The 23,587-nt window shown below is 40.3% G+C and overlaps 1 protein-coding gene across 1 annotated transcript in view; it reads left to right on the forward strand.

Moving 5' to 3' along the window:
* Prex2 (phosphatidylinositol-3,4,5-trisphosphate dependent Rac exchange factor 2) overlaps positions 1–23,587 on the forward strand; it is a 318,249-nt gene that overhangs the window by 64,686 nt on the left and 229,976 nt on the right. Inside the window, exons 2-4 of the mRNA XM_045143485.1 lie at positions 10,812–10,883; positions 12,520–12,642; positions 15,297–15,401. Of these exons, the coding sequence (XP_044999420.1) occupies positions 10,812–10,883; positions 12,520–12,642; positions 15,297–15,401 (300 nt within the window). The remainder of the gene's footprint in view (positions 1–10,811; positions 10,884–12,519; positions 12,643–15,296; positions 15,402–23,587) is intronic.

Consider the following 23,587-nt stretch of genomic DNA (forward strand, 5'->3'; position numbering starts at 1 on the left):
GACCCCGGTTCGAGGCTCAATCCCCCAGGACCCACGTTAGCCAGATGCACAAGGGGGCACACGCATCTGGAATTCGTCTGCAGTGGCTGGAGGCCCTGGCGCGCCCATTCTCTCTCTCTCTCTCTCTCTGCCTCTTTCTCTGTCTGTCACTCTCAAATAAATAAATAAAAATAAACCAAAAATAAATTTTTTTAAAAAAGATGATAATATATACTTCAGTGAAACTAACTCACAGGGATCAAGGGGATGAGTGACATTTTCATTTAAGAATATTCTTGATAAAACAGTAAAAATTGTTTTCTTAAATTTTGACCCACAGATTTCTTTTTTAAATATTCTGTGTATATACAACCACTTCTCCTGCACACCCAACTATTGTGGTTGTCTCCAGGAAGAGAACTTATGTGAGTAGAAGTCCCAGGCATGGAGAGTATAACACTTGGGCTACAATTATTACAGAGATTCTCATCTTTAAAGATAAGCCTATGGTCCTTCCTTTGGACAATAGGAAGGATGCTCTTAGGGCAATATTCACCCCACTGAAGTCCCAGAAGGGTAAGAATTGAATTATTTTGAAAGTAAAAGGTCTGAAGAAAGGATACTGAGGAAGTTCTCTGCCCCCCAAGGTCAGCATACAGAGGCTTCTATAGCTAGTTCTGTGGGTGGCAGGCTTCATCCCCGGTGGGCAGCAGAAGGTGGTAACATGGGGTAATAATTTGGGGCATGCAGAATGCAAGCTAGAAGGGGTCATGGACTGTGTGAGGATAAACGTTGTATGGCTGGCTTGGAATCCCTGAAAGTAGGCCACGAGAGGCCACTGTGTGCCCCATGTGAAGGTAAACCCAGAGTTGCACTGGAGACTCCAGGATGTCAGAGATGCCAGAATCATGGGACATGAGCCAAGCAAAGTGGGTGAAGCACAGATCCAGCCCACATAAGAGGCTACAGGGAACACTGCTAGAGGGGCAAAGCTGCCTTAGCGTTTTGGAGCCCATGAATTTTGGAGCTCATAAATTTAGATACTGGTCATGGAGCTATAGGATTTAGTATTATGTCTGCTGGGTTTTGACTATGCCTTGGTCCAATCTTTCCTTGCTGTACCCCATTCTTCCCTCTCAGAATGGGAACATTTATTGTGTGCTATTGCATGTGGGGAGTGAGTAACTTGTTTTGATTTTACAGGGATAAGAGACTACCTTGAGTCTTGAATGTTGCTTTGGACTTTGTAACAGTTTGGGGACTTTTGAAGACTATAGAGACTCTCAAAAGTTTAAGAGAATGCTTTTTGCATCATGAGGTAGTCATGGTGCCTATGGAGGTCAGGGACAGAATGTGGTGTTTTGAAACTAAATGCCTCCCCCCCCATAGGCTCATGTGTCTGAATACTTAATTCTCAACTTGTGATGCAGTTTGCTAAAGTTGTAGCACCTCTAGGAGGTGAAGCCTTGCTGAAGGAAGCGTGTCACTTGGGATGGTGCGCCTTGAGGTGTTAGAACCATCCTCCACGTCCTGTTCTTTCTGAGTGCTCTCTGACTGTGGTGCAATGTGATGCTGGCTTCCCACTCAGAAATGCTTGAAACTTCCCTGGGGGAGACTGCAAGGCAAATTAAAGCCCTTTGCTTACATTATTGACTTCGGGTCAAGTATTTGTTCATAGCAGTAAGACAGTAACTCCAAATCTACTGTCTAAGTGTGCTTCTGTGTTTGATAATACGTCTTCAGAATTTTCCTCTGTTTACTGGCGTTTTTTCTTCCTGCTTTGTTTTTCTCCAAGCCTATTTCACTGGTCAGGTTCACTAGGGACCAGACTTAAAATTCTCAAATCATGTTCCTGGTTTATCTTTCTTTTAAAAAATATTTTATTTATGTATTTATTTATGAGGGAGAGGGAGGAAATAGGCATGGCAGGGCCTCTAACCATTGCAAACAAACTACAGATGCACATGCCACCATGTGCATCTGGTTTATGTGGGTTCTGGGCAATGAATGCTGGGTCTTTAGGCAAGCACCTTAATTTCTAAATTGTCTCTCCATCCCTGTTTTATCTTTCTTTTTGTTTTTAATTTATTGTAATTAATTTATTTGACAGAGAAAGAGAGAGAGAGAAAGTGAGACTGGGCGTGCCAGGGCATCCAGCCACTGCAAATGAACTCCAGATGCGTGCGCCCCCTTGTGCATCTGAAGAGCGTAGGTCCTGGGGAATTGAACCTGGGTTCTTTGGCTTTGTAGGCAAATGCCTTAACTGCTAAACCAGCCCCCTGTTTTATCTTTCTTGATGTTTCAGTTTAGTCAAAGCAATTCACCACTTTCTTGATCTTGAAAAACTGTTGTTTCTCCTGACTCAAGTGGTTCTGGGGCTCTTTGTTTTCTTTATATAGATGCTTTTTCTAATGAAGGTTCTTAGCTGGTTCTAGAGTCACATCTTCATTCCAATGACATTCAGCTCCCATCTCCCCTCAGGAAACTCAGGGAAGACATTTAACCTCAATTTTCCTTCGAAACTTCAAGTTGGTTGCTGCCCCCTACTCAGGATCTCCACATTGGTAATCAAACTCTATAAGACCACAGCAAATGCCTCTCCATCCTCTAAACCTACTTCTTATCATCTTTGTATTTCATCTGTTACTACAAAAGGTCCCATTATCAACTTAATGTTCAAGGCAGACACAAATGAGACACTTTTTTCATTTCCTAAACTTCATTCCCCATGCCCTGCCTTCCCAGAAAAAAAAACAAACAAACATGTACTGATCTTCCAAATATTGTAACATGATATAGTTTCAAGTTCTAAAGGGCAAAAGATATACCCTTTTTAATTTTAATTTGTTTATAGAATGAGTATATCTTGTATCTTTTTTCTACAATAGCACAGGCTCTTGAAATTTTCTCTTTTCACCTTTACATATAAAATACATACACCTGTACCCATTTTCAGGATAACAGTATGATGCCACGATTATTTGAACCATGGAATATTTATGGCAGCAATAAGGCTTAGCGCGTATATGATATTTAATACAGGTCGATGTCAAGTGCTTACAACCACAAGTGTATACTGTTAACACTTGTACAACTTGTCAGAGTGAGCCATATGTGTCTGATTGGTACAAAAAAATAGTTGAATAAAACCATTCAAAACATTAAAATTATAAAAAAAGCAATGTATTCTGAGAGTGAAACTTATGTTTACTTTGCCTATAGTCAGACAGATGAGCAAACGAGGGAAGGAGAGATTGTTTTACAATCTTTCCCTTACGTCTTAGTGAATTTCTTCATTTTCTTTTGAACTCTTTGTTGCAGATTTATGGCATTTTTATTGGCATTAAACCTTACTTAGCATTTGACATTTAACATATAATTTTACCTAATATTTAGTAAGAGAAAGACAATATGGAGCTAGTTAAAGAGCCAATGAAGCAATTTCTCAGAGTGGGGAAAAAATATAACCCCTATATGGAGTAATATTTCTGAAAATGTTATTTAGAACCAATGTTAGAGAATGAAGGGGAACTGAGCATGTGCTGATACACCTTTGCACTTCCAGAGCCTTGGAGAGGCATCCAAAAGCCCTACCTTCTGCAAATGTGAGGTAGCCTCCCTTATCTGACCATCTGTCTGCAGTGTCCTGTGACTCATATGGGAGAGAGCCATCCTGGCAGTGTACTTAGAACTCCAAGTGGCTTTGTAGGAAGCTGATGTACAGAGATTACCATTATTTCATGTTAAGTTGAAATTAAAAAGTGAACTTGTACTTCCCATTCCAATTCCCTTACTGGTTTCTTTCAGTCTGACTTTTCTCTTAGTCATAGGAAGGATGAAGAAGAGTATGTCCATCAGAAGGTGGTCTCCTGACCAGTGTTAGCAGAGTCACTGAGAGGTCCTGCTCCTAGTGCAAATTTCTGAGCCCTAAATTAATTTGTTGAAGTAAAACTTCCAGGAATAGGCCTATGCTGCATTTAGATACTGCTGGTCCTAAGCACAATACAATGTTTGGCAATCACTGCCATTAAAAGCTGTTTTCCAGGGATTATTTCTAAATATGTTTGTGCTGTGGTGAAAATGATCTAATTCGGACGAAACTGTGGACTGGTGAGAATGAATAAATACAGAGATCAAAATGTGTCCGATGCTTCACATGTATATTTGTGACTGGCTTACTCATACTTTGGTTGGAATGAGAAGGATTTAATGTCCAGATATCAGTCTGAAGGGACTCTGTATATACTGATTGTAAAAAGATATTCTGTAGACATTTATTATTATCTTTAGGAAGTAAGACTTAAAATTTTTGAAAAAAAGTCAGTTTTATGATTGCATATTCCAGCAAATTATCTAAAGCCTGCCTTCACTGTTGAGTAGAATAAGGTAGGAGTGAGGCAGGGGGATTGCTTGTTCAGAGACATGCTTCCGGCCCCCTGGGGGTATCCTTTTGTTAAACAAGGTCCATGCTGTCATGGAAGAGTGGGAGATAAAAGAGCCACATAAAGAGACTAAAGAGACAGAGTACTTTATTAGTTTGCATTTTCCCTTCCAACTCCTATTTTGATTTGGTTTTATGACCTTCCTCCTTGCTTTCATGTGTTGGTTTCAGAAGGTGGCTGAGTTCTGTCTATGAAGAGAAGGTTTATAACTGCAGAGGCAAAGCTTAAGATTTGCTTGTCCAGAGAGGTTACCTGTTTACTATGTGGTCAACATGAAATGTAAACTAGGCAAGTAAACTATTCTTGCTATTTTAAAACTAAATAGAAAGAGATAAAGATCATTTCTAGTACTAGCATTTGGAAACTATTCAAGAAAAACAAGTTTGAAATTAAGAAAAAGAAAGAATAATTAAATGGGACTTAATAATTAAAATGAAACTTAAAATTAGAAGACTCAAAATCTCTTTTCTGTGATCAACTGGACATAATTTCAGCTAATATTTACCACATTTTTAATAAAATGGCACATGAGGCCATAATTGATACTTTGTGTTTTTTTTTCATTCAATTCAGTGAATGTAACAGTTAGGGTTATTAGTTTTTGTTAACATCTGTTTGAAAGAGAAACAGAATAAATAGGAATGAGTACATCAGGGCCTTTTGCCTCTGAAAACAACTCCAGATGCACATACTATTTTGTGCATCCAGTTTTGCGTGTTGCTGCAGAATTGAACCTGGGTCAGTGGGCTGACTAATCAAATACCTTTAACCATTGAGCTATGATCCTAGCCCAGGTTATTCAGTTTTTGTTTTTCTTTTAAATTGATTTTATTTTAATAAAAAGGTTGTACTCTTTTTATCCCCTCTCCCTCAATTCTGCTGAGAGTCTTCTTTGATGGGGCTATTGGTATTTGTTGGGGGGACCATGCAATATCAGTCAGTCTCTGCAGTGTATGTGTCGGGGGGCATGGTGACTCAGGCTATTTCCACCCACCCTGAGGTTCTTACAGTCTTTCCATCGCCCCCTCTTCCTGTGTTCCCTGAGCCTTGGCAGGCAAGATAGAGATCTGATTTGGTGTTGAGTTCTCTGTGGCCTCTGGATTTTTGTTTTGATGAGGTTTCAGTGACGATATAGTGTCTGTCACCATCTGGACCTGGTTTTCATGCTAGCCATGAGAGCAGTATGTGTGTCACTGATTTCCCCTGTAATGACTTCTGGGCCCAGGCAGATGAGGCAGAGGTTCCCCATGTCATGGTAGACAGCCAGCTGTTCTTGATGTGTTGATAAATCCTGGTTCCCCCCAGGATTCTCCAACATCTGGAAGATAGAACCAATTCTTCAACTAAAAGTCAGAGCAGTTTTGAATTAAAGGAGATAAGCCTAGTTATTAGAGAGATATACTGATGTATATATCCACTCATCGCAGTTAAAGAGCAGTGGACGATCTCGCTGGAGGCTATTGGTTTCCTGCCCTAGGGGATGTGGCTTGGTTCTCAGAGCCAGATATGCGTTCTCCCCCACTGATTGGGCCATGTCCAATCCATGAGTAGTTGGTTACCCTCAGCTGTGTGCTGCCACTGTTGCACAAGTGTGTGCTTCTTGCTCTGCTGGTTGATTTCATATCTGGCAGGATCTCCTGCTTATTCACTCTGTTGGCAACTGTTATCTCCAGCCGCTGTCATAGCACATTCTAGCACCATGTGGACTAGCCAGGAGGGAGCAGGATGCCTTCTCAGTTCCAGCATTTGATATCCTGTGTCCACAGGCTGTGGTGTCTTCAGCAATAGGGTCTTACCTTTTAGCACTTGCCGGTAGCCAATTGCTTTGGCAGTGGTCTATATTAATTTGGGACCTTATGTGTCTCCTTGACCAACAGCTCACTGTGTGTGGGGGAGGGAGATAACCCAATTCTGGCCCTGGAATTACTAGCCAGGGCCCATGGGTTTAGGGTTTTGATTTCTCCACTTTCTATGGGGCTGTTCTGTCTGGGTCTCCCCTCTGCCTTGTTGAGGATAAGGACTTGTAGAATGGTATCTAGGAGGAAGTTTTCTCTGGAGATGATTTATGTCGCCATTAGTTTTGTGTATTTCCCACTCTGATCTTCCCTTTCCCTACCACCTAGACTTTCCCCTCCTTTCTGCCCTCCATCCTTTCTTTTTCTTTCTTTTTGGGGCCCTCAACTTGTTGAGTAGTCCTTCCTCCCTTCCTTCCCTACTTCCCCTTATTCCTAGCTTCATTCTAGTACTGTGCCCATAGTGTTGACACTTATGATGGCATACAATTAACAGCAGCTGATCCAGGTTAGGAACTACGTACAAGAGTGAATGTGTAACATTTGTCCTTCTGAGTCTGTGTAACCATGCTTAGCATGAGTTTTTCCAAGTCCATCCATTTTCCATGCAATTCCTTACCTGGCCCTGGCCCCGGAGAACACCCTGCAGCAGGCACTTCCTCACCCCCCTGGCGCAGAGCCTGGCCTGGTGTTTGGGCACTTCCTCACCCACATTGTTCGAGTGGAATCTGAACCATGGGCTGGGTAAGTGAAGATGATGTGGAAGTCCTTACTCGTGGCCAAATCTGGGGGCTCATTTGTTTGCTTTTGTTTGAATAGTTTTTTTTTTTTTTTTAAATAAAATTTATGGAGCTGGAGAGATAGCTCAGCGGTTAAAGGCACCTGCTTGCAAAGCACAGTGGCTGGGGTTCAATTCCTTATTACCCACATAAAGCCTGATGCACAAGTGGCACACGTGTCTGGAGTTCTTTTGCAGTGGCAGGAGGCCCTGGGGTGCCCATTCCCTCTGATTCTCCCTGTCTGCCTCTCTCTTTCTCTCAAATAAATGATTATTAAATAGATACTTCATGTTAAAAAATTGAAGTGTTCTCACAACTACATATACAGAAAACAGGGTATACAGAGATCTTCTTCCTTCCTGCCCCTAGATCAAAGTAATTGCTGTTTGTAGATTTGGTGTGAACACACTGACACGTGTGTGTGTGTGTATGTGTGTCTGTGTGTGTATACACACACATATATGTGCATATGTATATGTGTAGATATTAAGGATGCTATCAGTAAATTATTTTCACCAAACAATATTTCCCAAGTATCTATCATATTTACATATATGTATACATTTATATGTACATAGTTTCAGTCACATTTCACACATGGCTACTTTTGCCACCACAGTCTATAATATGAATTACTACAGTGTATTTCATGCATCCTTATTTTAGGACTTTAGGTTGTTTCAAAATTTTTAATCCATGAATTCCTATCGGACTATATTCTTAGGATACATTCCTAAAAGTAGAACTACTGGTAAAATAAAAATGCTTTGAACAATTTGAGCTTAAGTGTGAGGTTGTCTTCAGGCCCTGCTGGCTTGTAGTCCATGCTGTTTGCCATTCGTTTCTGTTTCTTTGCTTGGCTCTGGTGCTGACTGCTGCATCTGATTTTGACATTTCTTACATTCCCACCAACAGTGGATGAGGGTTCCTATTTCTCCAAGTGCGTAGTGGGAAACAGTTTTCAAGAAACTGACAGAACTTGTACTTTTGTAGGAATTTGTCATACTAGTACAATTTTAATTAAATTAGGCCTCTTGCATAGTATTTATACAGCATTTGCTAATATTTGACTGAAAAAAAATTCAAGTTGCATCTAGTGTTTAAAATTGTAATTAACAATTGTTATTCTATCAGATAAAGCACTTGTGGTATTTAAAAAACAATATTTATTTGCAAAGAGAGATTGAGAAGAGAGAGGGGGAAGAGATGGGTGTGCCAGGGCCTCTTGCTACTGCAAACACACTGCAGACACATGCTCCATCATGTGCATCTGGCTTTATGTGGGTCCAGGCTATCAGGTTATGAAAGCAAATGCCTCAACTGCTGAACCATCTCTCCAGTCCCCTTGTGGCACTTAAAATAATTATTTATTTATTTGTAAGGAGAGGGAGGGAGGGAAAGGGAGAGGGAGAACAAGAGTGTGAGAGAGAGAGAGAGAATGAGAACCTCAGGTCCTCTTGTCACTGCATACAAACTTCAGACACGTGTCATTTTGTGCATCTGACATTAAATGGGTACTGGACAATGGGGCTTGGCCATCAGGCTTTGTAAGCAAGCATCTTTAACCTCTGATCTATCCCTCCAGCCCTATTTGTGGCACCTTTGAAAGAAGGAATTGTTTTGTGGTGATAGTTATTGAACCCAAGGATTCGTCAGACAATTGCTGTAACACCAAGTAACACATGCTAGCTTGAGGCTCCATTTCCAGAAGTTTTAAATGTGCTCATCTGCCTTCCATGGAACCCTGCCTCAAATTCAGAAATTGGAATTTTGGCTTTTGTGTGTGGTGAGGTAGGAGTGGGCAAAGGGAAATTCCTTCATCCCATTTTTGAAGGATCCTTCTTGAAAGCAGTTAGTAGAAATTGTGTGTGTGTGTGTGTGTGTGTGTGTGTGTGTGTGTGTGTGTGTCAGAGAGAAAGAGAGAGGAAAAACACAGGAGGAAATGCATCTCTCTAGCTTTCTCTGGCTCTTGTAGTTCTAAGGGAGTCACTTCAGAATCCCCTCCCACTTCTTTTTTGAAATATATTTTATTTATTTATTTGAGAGAGAAAAAAATGGGAGAGAGATAGAGAGATAGATTGATAGATAGATAGATAGATAGATAGATAGATAGATAGATACAGACAAAGATAGAGAGAATAGAGAATGGGCATCCCAGGGTTTCCAGCCACTGCAAATGAACTCCAGATTCATGTGCCCCATTGTGCATCTGACTTATGGGTCCTACAGCGTCGAACCAGGATCCTTTGGCTTTGCAGGCAAACACCTTAACTGCTAAGCCATCTCTCCAGGCCCCCTCCCACTTCTGTTTTTATTTATTTTAATTTTTTATTATTGACAACTTCCATAATTATAAACAATAAACCATGATAATTCCCTCGCCTCTCATTTTCGCCTTCACAACTCCACCCTCCATCATATTACCTCCCCCTCTCAATCATCCTATTTTATACTGATGTCATGTTTTCCTCCTCCTATTATGATGGTCTTGTGTAGGTAGTGCCAGGCATTGTGAGGCCATGGACATCCAAGCCATTTTGTGTCTGGAACAGTGCATTGTAAAGAATCCTATTCTTCCTTTGGTTCTTACATTCATCTCACCAGCTTTTTTGCAATGAACCCTGAGCCTTGGAAGGTGTGATAGAGATGTTTCAGTGCTGAGCACTCTTATGTCACTTCTTAGGACTATGGTGCCTTTTGATTCATCCCAGAGGTCACCACTATCTGAAAAGAGAAGCTTCTCTAACCAAAGTGAGAGTAGCATTAATATATGAGTATGAGCATTAAGAGAAGTGCTTACTGGTCAGTTTGGTGAGCATAATACATGGATTTAGCCAGACACCATTAGGTGTTACACCCCTATAACTCATGACTTCCCCAGTCCTAAGTTTTCAGTATCAGGCGTGTATTCCCTACTGTGGAGTGGGCCTCTAGTCCAATTAGAGAGTGGTTGGTTTTCCCTGTAACAGATATGCCACTGTTGCATCTCTTGGCTCATTTGGCCTGGCTGGCCAAACTTAAGTCTTACAGTGTCCACAGCTCTTTTTCTACACTGATGACTTCTCTCTCTCCCATTGAACTGCATGCAGTGTAGCTTTTCCAGCTTTCTGTCAGCTGGTCTACTTGGAGGAGGTTTTCAGCTCAGCTCCAGCAAGATTTTTCAGTTACCTTGTAGCCCAAGCATGTGGAACCTTCAGCAGTAGGGTCTTGCCATCTATTTCTGGTGGGAAACCAAGATCCTTGGCAATCGTCTGTAATGCTTTGGAGGCAACAGAGACCTCCCTGGCCAACAACTCACTGGAAGGTATCCCATCTCTGGCACTGAAAATTTTTCCAGTAACAGTTTATGGCGTCTGTGTGTGCCATTGTCCAAAAAAAAAACTTATTCATAGCCTCTTAGATTTTGATCCCTCCCTCCATCCTTCCTTTACTCAATATCTTCCCCTGACCTCACTTAGGGCTTTCTACCCCCAGTAATCTGTTTTTCTACTTACATGTATACAATACCATCCCCTTAAGTCCTCTCCTCTCCTCCCTCCTTTATAGCTATTGGAATTTTAAATTTTGATTTCTTTTTTGTTAGTTCTTTGTTCCAAGATAGGGTCTTTAGATAGCCATTGTTGGCCCAGAACTTGCTTTGTAGACTAGGCTGGTTTTGAACTTGTGGCTAGCCATTAGCCTCTCTGTCTTTTTTGTGTGCTGCCATACTAAGTATTAAACTTTGATTTCTTGTAAGTTGTTTAATTTCATTCTGATCAATGCTTTGTCATTTTATTAAGCTAACATTACCCTCATGGTATCTTTCTTATTTCCCATAGGCATTCTTACACCGAATGAACCAGTGTGCAGCAGCAAAAGTTGACAAAAATGTAACTGAGGAGACAGTGAAGGTGAGAATGCATAATTAACCCTTGGCCCATGCTCCAATTCTCCACAGATGACATTTTGTCTGTGGAGTGCTCCTTCAGGATCCCCCAGTTTAACCTTAGGTCCACTATGAGATCCAGTAGCATTCACCTGTGTGGGTAATTAATAAAAGACAATAGCTAGGCTGTGTGTAAACAAAAAATGGATAAGAGGATGGCCTTCATGCCACAGAACATTTTTTTTAAAAAAAACATTTTGTTTTTATTTCTTTCTTTATTTGACAGAGAAAGAAGGGGGGAGAATGGGTGCACTGGGGCCTCCAGCCACATCAAATGAGCTCTAGATGCATGCACCCTCTTGTGCATCTGGCTAACATGGGTCCTGGGGAATCAAACCTGGGTCCTTTGGCTTTGTAGGCAAATGCCTTAACTGCTAAGCCATATCTCCAGCCAAGAATTTTTTTAAACCAAAACAATAAAACCATTTGCTAAGAGGAAGAAAAAACAAACTTAAGAAATCAGACTGATGTCTTTAGTGCCTATGAGAGGGAGGAAGCTGGGTGAGTATGAGACAGTTGGTGAGGTGGTTTATGAAGGCAGAATATGAGGAAATTAAAGTCTAGTTCTGACCACAGAAGGACAAGATTTGGATGGTTTACTGGGGTGCAGAAAAGAAAGTGTGCATAATGTCTTTAACACAGAATTGAGTGTATAAGCATTTCCTGTGAAATGTTGAGGAGGCTGGGACAAGTGGCCCATTGGGAGTGAGTGAGGCTCTGAGGCTGTTCTGAGTCCACTGTGCTGCTGAGGAAAGAGAAATCTGATAACCACCGTGGCAGAGTGTTGCTAGCGAGTATCTGGCAACTTATTGTCAACCCTGACTCCACTGCAGAATCCCTCTTCCATTGGGAGTCTCTAACTTGTGAGGATCTTCAAGTATCTGAGTCCATGTCAATAATGGGTTGCTTTTGCTTGCAACTAAAGCTTGCTAACTGAAACATTGTACACCCAAGGCACCTGCTAGAGAGAGAGAGAAAGGATGGCTCATTCCAGAATGCTCTTCACAGGAATACACACTCTTCTTTCCAAAACCTGCCAGCAAATATGCTTACCATTCAGTCCACAGTCCATCCTGGGGTGTGAGTGGAATGGTCAGGTTTGGATCTGACCTCTCAGGCTTTGGCCTGAATTGCAGGCTGAGTGTTCTGGTGCCCAAAGTTGTGTGGGAATGGAGGAGAAGTTTAGACAAAACTAGGTTCTGCCTGTCAGTTGCGAGTAAGGAATAGGTGTGGAGTGGCTATCCATGCACTGGGAATGTTGGACTCTCATGGACTTTTTAGTGTTTTAATTAATTTATTTGACAGAGAGAGGGGACAAAGACATAGACAGAGAGTCAGAGAGATTATGGGCACACCAGGGCCTCCTGATACTGCAAACAAACTCTAGATGCATATGTCACTTTGTGCATCTGGCTTCATGTGGTTACTAGGGAATCAAACTCAGGCCATCAGTCCTTACAAGCAAAGGCCTTTAAATGCTGAGCCTTCTTTCCAGCCCAATTTTATTTTTATTTATTTATTTATTTTTAGTTTTTAAAACTTTCTCATGACTGCACCTACTATGTATGTTTGTATGTACTTATTTATTTATTTATTTTCAGATATTGTTCTCGAACATTGAAGATATCCTTGCTGTCCATCAAGAATTCCTAAAAGTCGTGGAAGAATGCTTACACCCTGAACCTAATGCTCAACAAGAAGTGGGAACTTGCTTTCTTCACTTTGTAGGATAATATTTTTTATTTCACTCTTCTTTTTAAAAATGCCTTTCGATTTTGACTTTAAGGGTTGCGTTTTGGCACTGTAATATGCATTAAATCTGGCATCACAAGTTTGGGGGTCTCTTAAGGCCAGTGAAATCTTTCCCTTGGAGCCTGAAATGGGGAGGTGTCTAGCACTATCCATTTTACTTAGAGATGAATAAACAGCCTTTTTCTTTCCTCAGCAAGCTAGCTCTTCGCATCCTCTGTAGCTTTGAATTCTAATGAATATTCATCCTGTTCATAATCATTAGATTTTTATGTTTCTCTCAAACATAGAGTGTTTTCCTTTTGAGGAAGAAAATCTTCACTCTTACAATGGCACGATGAGCCTTTTATTACAGAATGTTTCTTAGTTAATTGGCTTGAGACAAACCTGGAGGTGAGCAAACCTTGTTGCTTGTGATTGAATTTTCCTCTAAGGTGATTTCTCAGGTGTATATTCTGAGCACTATGGAAGGAACACGGGACACAGATATACATCCTATATCTGTGTCATTCATGTTATGTCTTTATCCAGGATAAACATAATTATCCATACAATTGATTTTCAAAGTAAAAGTCACCTGCTTAGTGAAAATTGTTTTTATAACGTAGGGGTATTCATATTTTGAAACAGAAAATAAGTAAGAATGCTGCAGGGCTGGGGAGATGGCTTAGTGGATAAAACATTTGCAACAAAAGTGTGAGGCCCAAAGATCAGATCTCCAGCACCCAGCACTGCAGTCAGAAGTTAGAGACAAGGGCACCTTTGGGCAAGATGCCTAGGTAGAGTAGCCGAATTGGTGAACTCTGGGATCAAGTAAGAGGCCTTGCATCAGTAAATAAGGTGAAGCATGGTTGAAGAAAACACCTGATATCAACTTTTGATCTCTTCACATATGCATTCATACACAGGTGAACACACATGCCACACACACATTCACATGTAAAAATGCTATTATATATACCAACATATTGATGTTAATTTTCAGAATGCCTATTTTATTTCATGTACTTATTAAACTGTTACCCAGTGATGTTTTTACTTAAAAAATGGAAATGGGATTGAAGAGATGGCTTAGTGTTTAAGGCCCTTGCCTGCAGAGCCTAAGGCCCCAGGTTCAATTCCCCAGTATACATGTAAGCCAGTTGTAAAAGGTTGCACATGCATCTGGAGTTCATTTACAGTGGCTGGAGGCTCTGGAGAGCCCATTCATTCATTTCTTTTCCCCTCAAGTAAGTAAATAAATAAAATATTTAAAAAATGGAATGAGTGACAGTAATATGTCATGGAAATTAACCTGTAATTTTTTTTTCACTTAGTCGTTTATATGCAGTTTCTTGACACACACACACACACACACACACACACACGATGAGCAGCCTTTGCAGATGCTCTTTTGTAATCTGTATTTTATAAAGATAATTCAGTGGAGGAATGATGCTCCTTAGGAGTGGGCTAATTAAACTGTGAATTTCTTGGTCATGGCTGGGAGCTGTGGGGTTTGTATGCACTTAAGCCTGTTTCCTTCCACGGATTTTCCTGCCAGCTGGAAGGGCTGTTATCTCAGTCCAGGGCTCACATGGGAACTTTGTCCTCTCACAGTCATTTCCGTAGAAACACATTATGAATCTCTCATCTTTGAATTTAGCTCAACTAGTTCTGAACTTGACTCTTTTCCTGGCTCATACCATCTCTTGAGATAAGTAATTCAATACATTCTCTACTAGCTACATAAGGCAGTGTTTAATGTTTCTAGATGTATGCCTCTGAAATTTCAAAAGACACACTTCTGCTCTAGTATTTGATTAATAACTTATCTGTCTTTTCATTGGTCTGCCTTGATAGAAAGTCTTACAGGTAGAAGGAAGTTCAGAGATCTTGATAGTAAAATAATCCTCCTGTTTTGAAAGACTCACCTGTATCCATCTATGAAGATCATTTATGTTTTGTCTATTGGTCACTTTTAAGCAGTAGCATTAATTGCTTAATATTTCTGTATTGATCATATATCTGTCCATCATTGCTCCAGCCATTTCTACATAATAGATCTACCATTTTGTTTGGAGCTCACAGAACTGTCCATGTATGACAGCTATTTGAAAGCACTATTTCCTGACTTTTCTGCCCTAGCTACATCTCTTTGTGAAATGACCACTCAGACGGTGTGTCTTCGGGTTCCACCATTGTCTTAGTGACTTGTTGCTGGATAGTTCTCTGTTGACCAACATTCTTCTTATACACAACTGCCCAGATTAGTGTGCGTGAACTGCAAGATACTGAATTTCACGATTCCTTTTCTTCCTTCGTCGGCCCTGTGCAGCATGGATCTGCTCAGAACCAGCACATTTTTGAAAGTTGTGTCACAATTGCCATAGTGAATCTAAGATCTCTCTTCTCTGAGCTTCACCATCAGTTGGCTTACTAGTGTCAATGCATTGGTCATGTTGGGGTATAATTAATATATGTCTGTCTCCTGTTCTAAGTCATATTTTGAACTATGGAAAATAAATAAAATATATCCACATACAATATTATACCTCTTATGACATAGTTTATTTATACATATCACATAGGTTAAAATTTCAAAGTGGTAATTAAAATTATTCTTATTTATTCTATCTTGAATTTACAGAAAGACAAGTTTCGTATCTATGATGAATATTGCAGTAACCATGAAAAGGCACAAAAATTACTTCTTGAACTTAATAAAATAAGAACAATCCGGACATTTCTTTTGGTAAGTGTATGTTCATGTGTTATGCTGGCTTTTGTTGACAGGCTGGGTCAGAAGCAGGCTTTGCATTCTTTGTAAAAACCTGTTAGTGAGCTACCTGTCTGCACAGCCCAGCTGGGCACCTGGGGTCCTTGGTAAACAAGCGTGAGAACTGGGCTAAGAGTGTTGTCTGGGAAGCACTGCTAATGCCCTCTTCTGGTCAACTGAGAATTGCATGGGAGACTTCACAGGTTCCTGGTTCTCAAAGATCTCATGCCACAGTTCACCTTTGCTTTACATCCTAGGTCCCTGGGGTTTCATTTACTTCTACTCTGAGAAACGAAAGTAGGGCAATCACCGGAAGGAGCGGATCATAGGTCTGGTAGAAAATGAATGCCAAGGCTGACTGCCCCCCCCCCATTCCTTACTTTCAGGAAACCAGCAAAATTAAATGTTGAATTCTTTACGGCAGCACACTTAAATGCATACAGGATCTCTTGTAAAGCTTTATGTAAGTGGTTGTGAGGCAGTTGTGGAATTGCACAGCCATCCCCCAAATGCTGTTGTATAGCATTCCCACAACTTCTTTAAAACAAAATCCCTCATGCCTCTTTACAGTCCATTATTCCTCCCCACTTGCTCTAAGCTGATTGACTATCTCAGTAGGGTGGCCTTTTCTAGGGAATTTTTTTGAGATGGTCAGCATAGGTTAAATGGGATAAGCGTTATTAGTTTCAAGAGAACTTGAAGGGTGTAGACCCTCATGTAGTCCAAATTAGTGGGTGCTTGTTACTGGAAATCAAACTCATCTGGATATGATTCTGACTTGTTTCCCACTTCCATAATATGGGTTCCTTCCCACTGAGTGGATTTGTTCGCCAATCCAAGAGCAGTTGGTTACCCACCATGGCTGTGTGCCACTACTGCCCTGTGTGAGCTTCCTGTTGTAGCTCAGGCTGGCCTCACACTCCCATCACTCCTGCTTCTGCCTCCTGAGTGTTGGGATTATAGGTGACCACATTACAGGCTCATACAGGTTTTATACAAATGAAAAATACAATGTAATTGTTTGGGCCTGTCCTCTGTTACTTAGTAAAGAATTTCTGATACGTCATGTATCCATGTTACATTCATCATTACTGAATAGTGTTCTGTTGTATGGGATCACCATAGTTAGTTCATCTTTTTACCAATTTTTACCACATTAGATATGGCTGTAGATTGTAATGTTTAGTGCAAATAAGATTGTAGGGCTGGAGAGATAGCTTAGTGGTTAAGCACTTGCCTGTGAAGCATAAAGACCCCGGTTCGAGGCTCGATTCCCCAGGACCCACATTAGCCAGATGCACAAGGGGCACATGCATCTGGAGTTCGTTTGCAGTGGCTGGAGACCCTGGCGCGCCCATTCTCCCTCTCTCTCTCTATCTGCCTCTTTATCTCTCTGTTGCTCTCAAATAAATAAATAAAAACAAAAAAATTAAAAAAGGTTTGTAAAGCTTCTCTTAAATAAATGCTAAATCTGAAATTGGTGGGTCACTATAGCATTAACTAATTGAAGGCACGACCAGCATAATTGCCAGAATGGCTGCACCATAGCCACCTTTTCTGTCTTGAGACTCCAGGTTCTTTGAATTTTGCCATCACTTGGCATTTACTGGTCTTTCTGATTATAGTGATGCCAATTAGGGTATAGTAAGATCTTACTGTGGTCTGACTTTGCAGTTTTCTAGTAACTAAAGTGATATTCAACATGCTTTCATGTACATTTTAATCATACATATGGCTTCTCTCATGATATGTTTATTCAAATATTTGTATTTTATGTTGGAATGTTTATCATAGATTTGTAAGTGTTCTTGTTTTATATGCAAGTCCTATATTAAATATATTACTTTTAATTATTCCCAATGTGCTTTGTATATTAATTAATTAATTAATGTTTTTGGTTTTTCGAGGTAGGGTCTGACTCTAGCCCAGGCTGACCCGGAATTCACTATGTAGTCTCAGGATGGCCTCGAACTCACAGTGATCTTCCTACCACTGCCTCCCAAGTGCTGGGATTAAAGGCGTGTGCCACCACACCCAGCTATTAATTTTTTTAATTAATGCTTTTCAAAGCTTTGAATTTTGATAAAATCCAACTTACTAATGTTTTTTAATGACCATGATTTTCTTGTCATATTTAGAAACCTTTACTCAAGTTTTAATCTCATTTTAAGTTTTTTTCTAAACAGTTTATTCTTTTGGAGCTTTTGTGATTGGGAATATCTTAATGTCATTTTGGGGGCCATTGCTAATATACAAAAATTAATAGATTTTTGAATGTTTATCTTCTATCCTGTATTTTAAATTCATGCATTAGTTCCAGTATTTCCTCTCTACGTTCTTTCACTATCTAAATGAAGGTAGATTTACTTCTTCCCTTTTTTTCTCTTACTGTACTGGAATCATCAGAAAATTGCTGAATATAAGTGTTAAGACATATCCAGTCTTTATAAGCTGTTATTTTTTGTAGATGTTCTTTTTGAAGTTTTTATGCACTGCTAGTTCATCATGAGATTTCATGGTGACTATATTTTCTTTTCTTTCTTTTACTGTCCCTCAGTTTTTCTTTCTTCCCCCCTCCATCCTTCTTTCCCTTGTTCCTCCCTACCTTTCTTCTTTTGTTTTGTACTGGAAATTAAACTCAGAACCTTGTGCATGCTTTGTAATTTTTCTATCACTGAGCTACATCCCAAGCCCTTCTTTTACAATGTGTTGAAAGCTATGGCTTATTCATATGATAGGACATGAATATGATTCACATAGAAAAATAAAAATCATTCATATTATTAAATTATTGAGTTAGGGGCTGGAGAGATGGCTTAGCGGTTAAGTGCTTGCCTGTGAAGCCTAAGAATCCCGGTTCGAGGCTCGGTTCCCCAGGACCCACGTTAGTCAGATGCTCAAGAGGGCGCATGCATCTGGGGTTCATTTGCAGTGGCTGGAGGCCCTGGTGCGCCCATTCTCTCTCTCTCTCTCTCTATCTGCCTCTTTTTCTCTCTGTCTGTTGCTCTCAAATAAATAAATAAAAATAAACAAATTATTGAGTTAGGAAGTAGGAGATTATGTTCATGTATGATTAATTGTCTTTTACACTTTCAATTTTGTTCATTTTGGCTGTATGTATTTTTGGGGGCTCTGTTAGATACGTAGGAAGTCATGTTTATTATATTCATACTTCTAATGACATTATGAAATGCCATTCTTTATCTTGTGTGGTATTTCTTCTGATAGGGTCTGTATTTCCTTATACTATTATGGTAAGTATAGTACTCTTACTGTTTCAATTCTATTATTACTTTTTACTTAGAAACTTTTTTTTTTCTGTGTGTGCATGCATGTGCATGTGTTCAAGCACGTAAGAGCACATGCACACACGTGGTATATAGCATAAGTGTGGAGGTTAGAAGGCAATTTTCAGGTTGGTCTGTGCCCTTCCCGCCTCATTCGAGGAAGGATTTCTCTCTGGATCTTGCTCTGCTGCTGTTACTGCTTTTTGATGTGCTCACCACCAGCTTCCAGAAAATTCTGTCTCTGCCTACCACCTTGCAGTCAGCCTGCTGGGATTCCATGACTTCAGGCCTTTTACTTGAGGTTTGGGGATTGAACTCAGGTACTCAGCCTCGCAGATCAGCAAATGCATCATCCACTGACAACTTTTGTCTTTCGCTTGGAGTAGTGTAGCTTTACTGTGACGGTCGACAGGGTGCCCTGCATGCATCGTCTTGCCGGTCTCCTGCCCACCTGTTGTCTTGTTCTTCTGCTCTCATTCTGCCCACTTTTGTGCCAAACACGTATTTTTAATGTATCGGTTTGATTCTTATTTTTATTTTGTAAACTATCATTGTTAGCTTCTTTTGCTTAAATTACTCAAAAAACAGCAGCATATATATTCAAGTTCATTTTAGGCTAATACTGATTTAGTTCCAGTAAAATATATCAGAATTTTGCTGCACTGTTTCCTGGGTGAACATGGAAAAAGTTCCACACCCTCTCTCCTTCATTTTACTATTGTAGCCTCCTACATCCCATTCTAAACGTGATGAAAACTGCAGTAGTGTGCTGCAATTTTGCATTTTCTATAGTGTTTTACATTGCCTATTTACTTAAAATTTCTTGCCACTTATTTGTTCCCATGAAATTGACTGTGATAGCTTGTTAATCTGAATAACAGTCCCAATATTTCTTTTTTAAAAATATTTATTTTATTTTTGCTTACTGAGAGAGAGAGAGAGAGAGAGAGAGAGAGAGAGATAGAGAGAGAGAGAGAGAGAGAGGGAGGGAGAGAATGGTTAAGCCAGGGCCTCCAGCCACTGCAAACAAACTCCAAAAGCATGTGCCACTTTGTATACCTGGCTTATGTGGGTGTTCTGGGGAGTTGAACCTGGGTCTTCAGGCTTTGCAGGCAAGTGCCTTTATTGCTAAACCATCACTCCAGCCTCCCAATATTTATTTTAAGTCATGTCTCCTAGCAATAATTTCATATTGTGTTCATTTATATGGGGATATCTTACTTTGCCTTCATTTCTGAAGGATAGTTTTAATGATAAAACTCTTGGTTGCATTTGTTTTCCTTTTAAAAATCTAAAGCTATCTTTCCAGTGATTTCTGATGAGACTGTATGTATCTGTTATGTTGCTTATATATCCGTATTTAACATGATGCTTTATTTTATGCTTGTACTTCTTTGTGGTGCGTGGTGTGTGTATGTGTGCAGATGGGTGTGCTCCATTGAGTCTGTTCCTCTATCATTCTTCTGCTTTATTTCCTCGAGACAGAGTCTTTCACTGAACCTGGAATTCTCTATTTTTTAGGTTAGAATGGCTGACCAGTGGGCCCTCGTGACCCTCCTGTCTCTGTTCCCCTCAGTGCCAGGATTATAACTGAGTGCAACCATACCTGACTTTTTATGTGGTTAATAGGCAGTGACCTCAAGTCCTCATTCTTTCTCACCCTTACCCACCAAGCCATCTCTCCAGCCCTTGCTGCTACGTTCAATACCTTCTTGTTGTCTTTATCTTTCAGTCATTCAAATGTGGTGTGATTAGATATGGGTATGATTTTACTTTGATAACTTAAAGACGAGCTTTGTTAAAAATGAAATTTGAGTAGGTTAGCTGGGCACAGTAGCATATGGCTGTGTTTCCAGATTCTTTAAGGATGAGATGGAAGGACCACTTGAGCCCACGAGACGGGGCAATACACTGAGACTCCAATATCCATTTTAAAACAGCAAAATTTAGTTTGGGAGGTCTTGAGCTGTTATCAGGCTATTTATCAAATCCTATTGTTCTCTTCTCTAGTGACCCTTACATACATGTCTTCTAATGGAATGCTTTTTCTTGGTCCCTCATTATCACTCATTTTTCTGCAATCTATTTTTCTTTCCTGTTCCTTAGGTGGAATGAATTCCATTGATTTATCTTTATGTGTTTTTTTTTCTATTTCATCAAATCTGCTATTTATTTTACCTACTGAATTATTTATGTCACTCATGTCTATTTGATTTGACTTTATAGTTTTTCTCAATTGAGATTTCCCATTTGCTTTTTCACTGTCAGCATATTATCCTTCAGTTCCTGTAGCAGGGTGGAACATTCTTTGAACATACTTCTGATAGCTATTTTGAAGTCTTTGTTAAGTGCAACATCTGGGTACCGTCAAGAATTTTACTGACTGTGTTTGAGTCACGTTTTCCTGTTCCTTTATATGTCATAATTTTTAAATGAAAAACTTGACATTTTAAGTAACTTATTATAGTAACTCTGGAATCTGCAGGTTTTTGTGTTTTTTTTTTTTTTTTTCAGAGATTGGTTACTATTTTCCTTTTCTGCATGTGGTGTTCTGTTGTTTTAGTAACTTGTCCAGACTTACTTTGAGCCTGTCTTTCATATTTGTGAAGAGGATGATGCTTCTACTCAATTTATTTTCATAATTTAGCTTTGCTTTAAAAAAAAATCTTTTACTTTATTTATTTGAGAGAGAGAGAGAGAGAGAGAGAGAATGGGCACGCCAGGATCTTCGTCTGCTGCAATCTAACTCCAGATGCATGTGCCACCTTGTGCATATGGCTTACTTGGGTCCTGGGGAATCAAACCTCATTCTTTTGGCTTTGCAGGCAAATGCCTCAACTGCTAAGCCATATCTCCAGTGCAGGCTTGCTTTTTTATGCATGCCAGGTACACGGACTTTGTTTTTCATTTAGTAGAAAGTTGTATGGACACATCATATGTTAGTACCATCTTTTCCCTCCTCTTTACCCCATTCTGCTGAGGGCCATCCTCAGTGGGATTGCTGATACTCCCCTGGGGTTGCAGGCTATGAGATGTGAGAGTATTAAGCAGTCATTGTAAGGGTGGGGGGCAGTGCCTCTGGACATTCCCTTCCACTCTGTGATTCTTAAATTCTTTCTGCCTCATCTTTTGCAGAATTCCCTCGGCTGTGGTGCGTGTGGGTGTGTATGAAGTCTACTTTAGTGTTGTGTTCTCAGCTTTGCTTTGGTGCACTTTGGGTAACCTTAGTGTCTGTCTCCATGACCCTGGCACTGGTTGACAGGCTTGCCATTGAAGCATCACTCTTTCTCATCTTGCCAATTCCTCTGTGGCTCACCAGGGTCTTGGCTGATGTGTGAGGGGTGGTTTATCTGATGTTCTAGCTTCCTTTTGGAAACAAAAATCAGATTGTCCAAAAGGAGGCTGAGGACAGCATAGGTTCAATGAGATAAGCATTGTTAAGAGAGATTTTGGTGGGTGTAGCCTTTTGGCTAAAGACTAGGGGGATCTTCTTGTTGGAGTCCACATTTTGGTCTCCATAGGATTCTGACTCCGTTGCCGGTTCCAGCTAAGAGTTCCTTTCCACTGAGCAGATCTCTTAGCCAATCAGAAAGCCACTGGTTACCCACCTCTAGGTGCCACTATTGCACAGGTGTGTCCATGTAGTAGGCTGGTTGCTCTTATATAGCAGTGTCCCTTGTTAGCACACAGTGTTTTTTGGCTGTTTTCTCCCAGCAGCTTATGCAGCGCTTTCCAGTACTATATGGGCAGACAATCTGGGAACTAGATTCCTTCCAGATTCTATCAGGATCTCTTGTTATGTGTTGGCAGCATGTGCTGTCTTCAGTAATAGGGTTAGCCTTGCTTTTTTGATGTCCCTCTTGTGATGGCTTTAATTTGCCAGGGGTAACTCAAATACAGTTATCTATCTTAACCATGGATCTTCCTGGGGTGTGGGCCTACTCAAAGGCCAGGTGGTTTTCAGGTCAATTCAGACTTCTCTTTCCAGGGAACCTGCTCTGGTTTTTCATGCACTGTAAAGCCTTACAGTTAGCCAAAGATGAATACAGTCTCTCTATGTCATATGCAACTCTCTGTTAAATTGTTAGCAGTTCTGCTGGATTTTCTCAAGCATGGCTATAATCTTGGGCTGACACTGTGTGCATACTTTTGCCTTTCTTATGGAAGGTGTTAACTTTCTTTACAACACTCCTTAGCATCACAAGCTTCCAACTGTATCTTTTAGCAGCACGTTTCCAGCGTCAGTGCCACTGTGATGGTGTTACTTTGAGAGCATCCAAGTGAAAGATGAATGAGCCAGTAGATGGGTCATGGGGAATAAGAAGAACCCAGGTTAGGATGTCACAGACGCCCACAGCTCAAGCCTCAACTTCTGTAGGTTTTCATGAGTAAACACTTCTCAGTTTGTTATTTGACTTCAAAAGTTGTGAAATTGGTATTTTGGAGTAGTTTTTGCCAATGTTTCAGGAAAGGGATTTGTTGCTATCTATTTCTGCCAAGGCCGGAAGGAACTTGTTTTCCATTGAAATGTTGGGGCTCTTTATGAAGAACTCTGCTGTGTTATTGAACGCGTCCTGGCTCCATCAGCAATAACTTGGGGGACTCCTCATTTTAGTTTGCCTAGTGACTTGTGTGAGGTCTCACTGAAAATGTCACAAGTCAGGAATATAAATTAAAGACTTCCACAAAGGAATTGTGGAGATGAGCATGAGTGCTGCTTCAATGGTGAACCTGAAAATCAGCACCAGGGTAAAGGAGACAGACCCTGAGGATACTCAGCACCTGCTACAATAGCGATCCAGAGACTTCTAAAAATTCATCACTGAAGTAGATTTAAACTCATCATTTAAACCCATCACAGCTCAGGGAATTTGG

This window comes from Jaculus jaculus, chromosome 2 (genome assembly GCF_020740685.1).
Source record: "Jaculus jaculus isolate mJacJac1 chromosome 2, mJacJac1.mat.Y.cur, whole genome shotgun sequence".
Lineage (NCBI taxonomy): Eukaryota > Metazoa > Chordata > Mammalia > Rodentia > Dipodidae > Jaculus > Jaculus jaculus.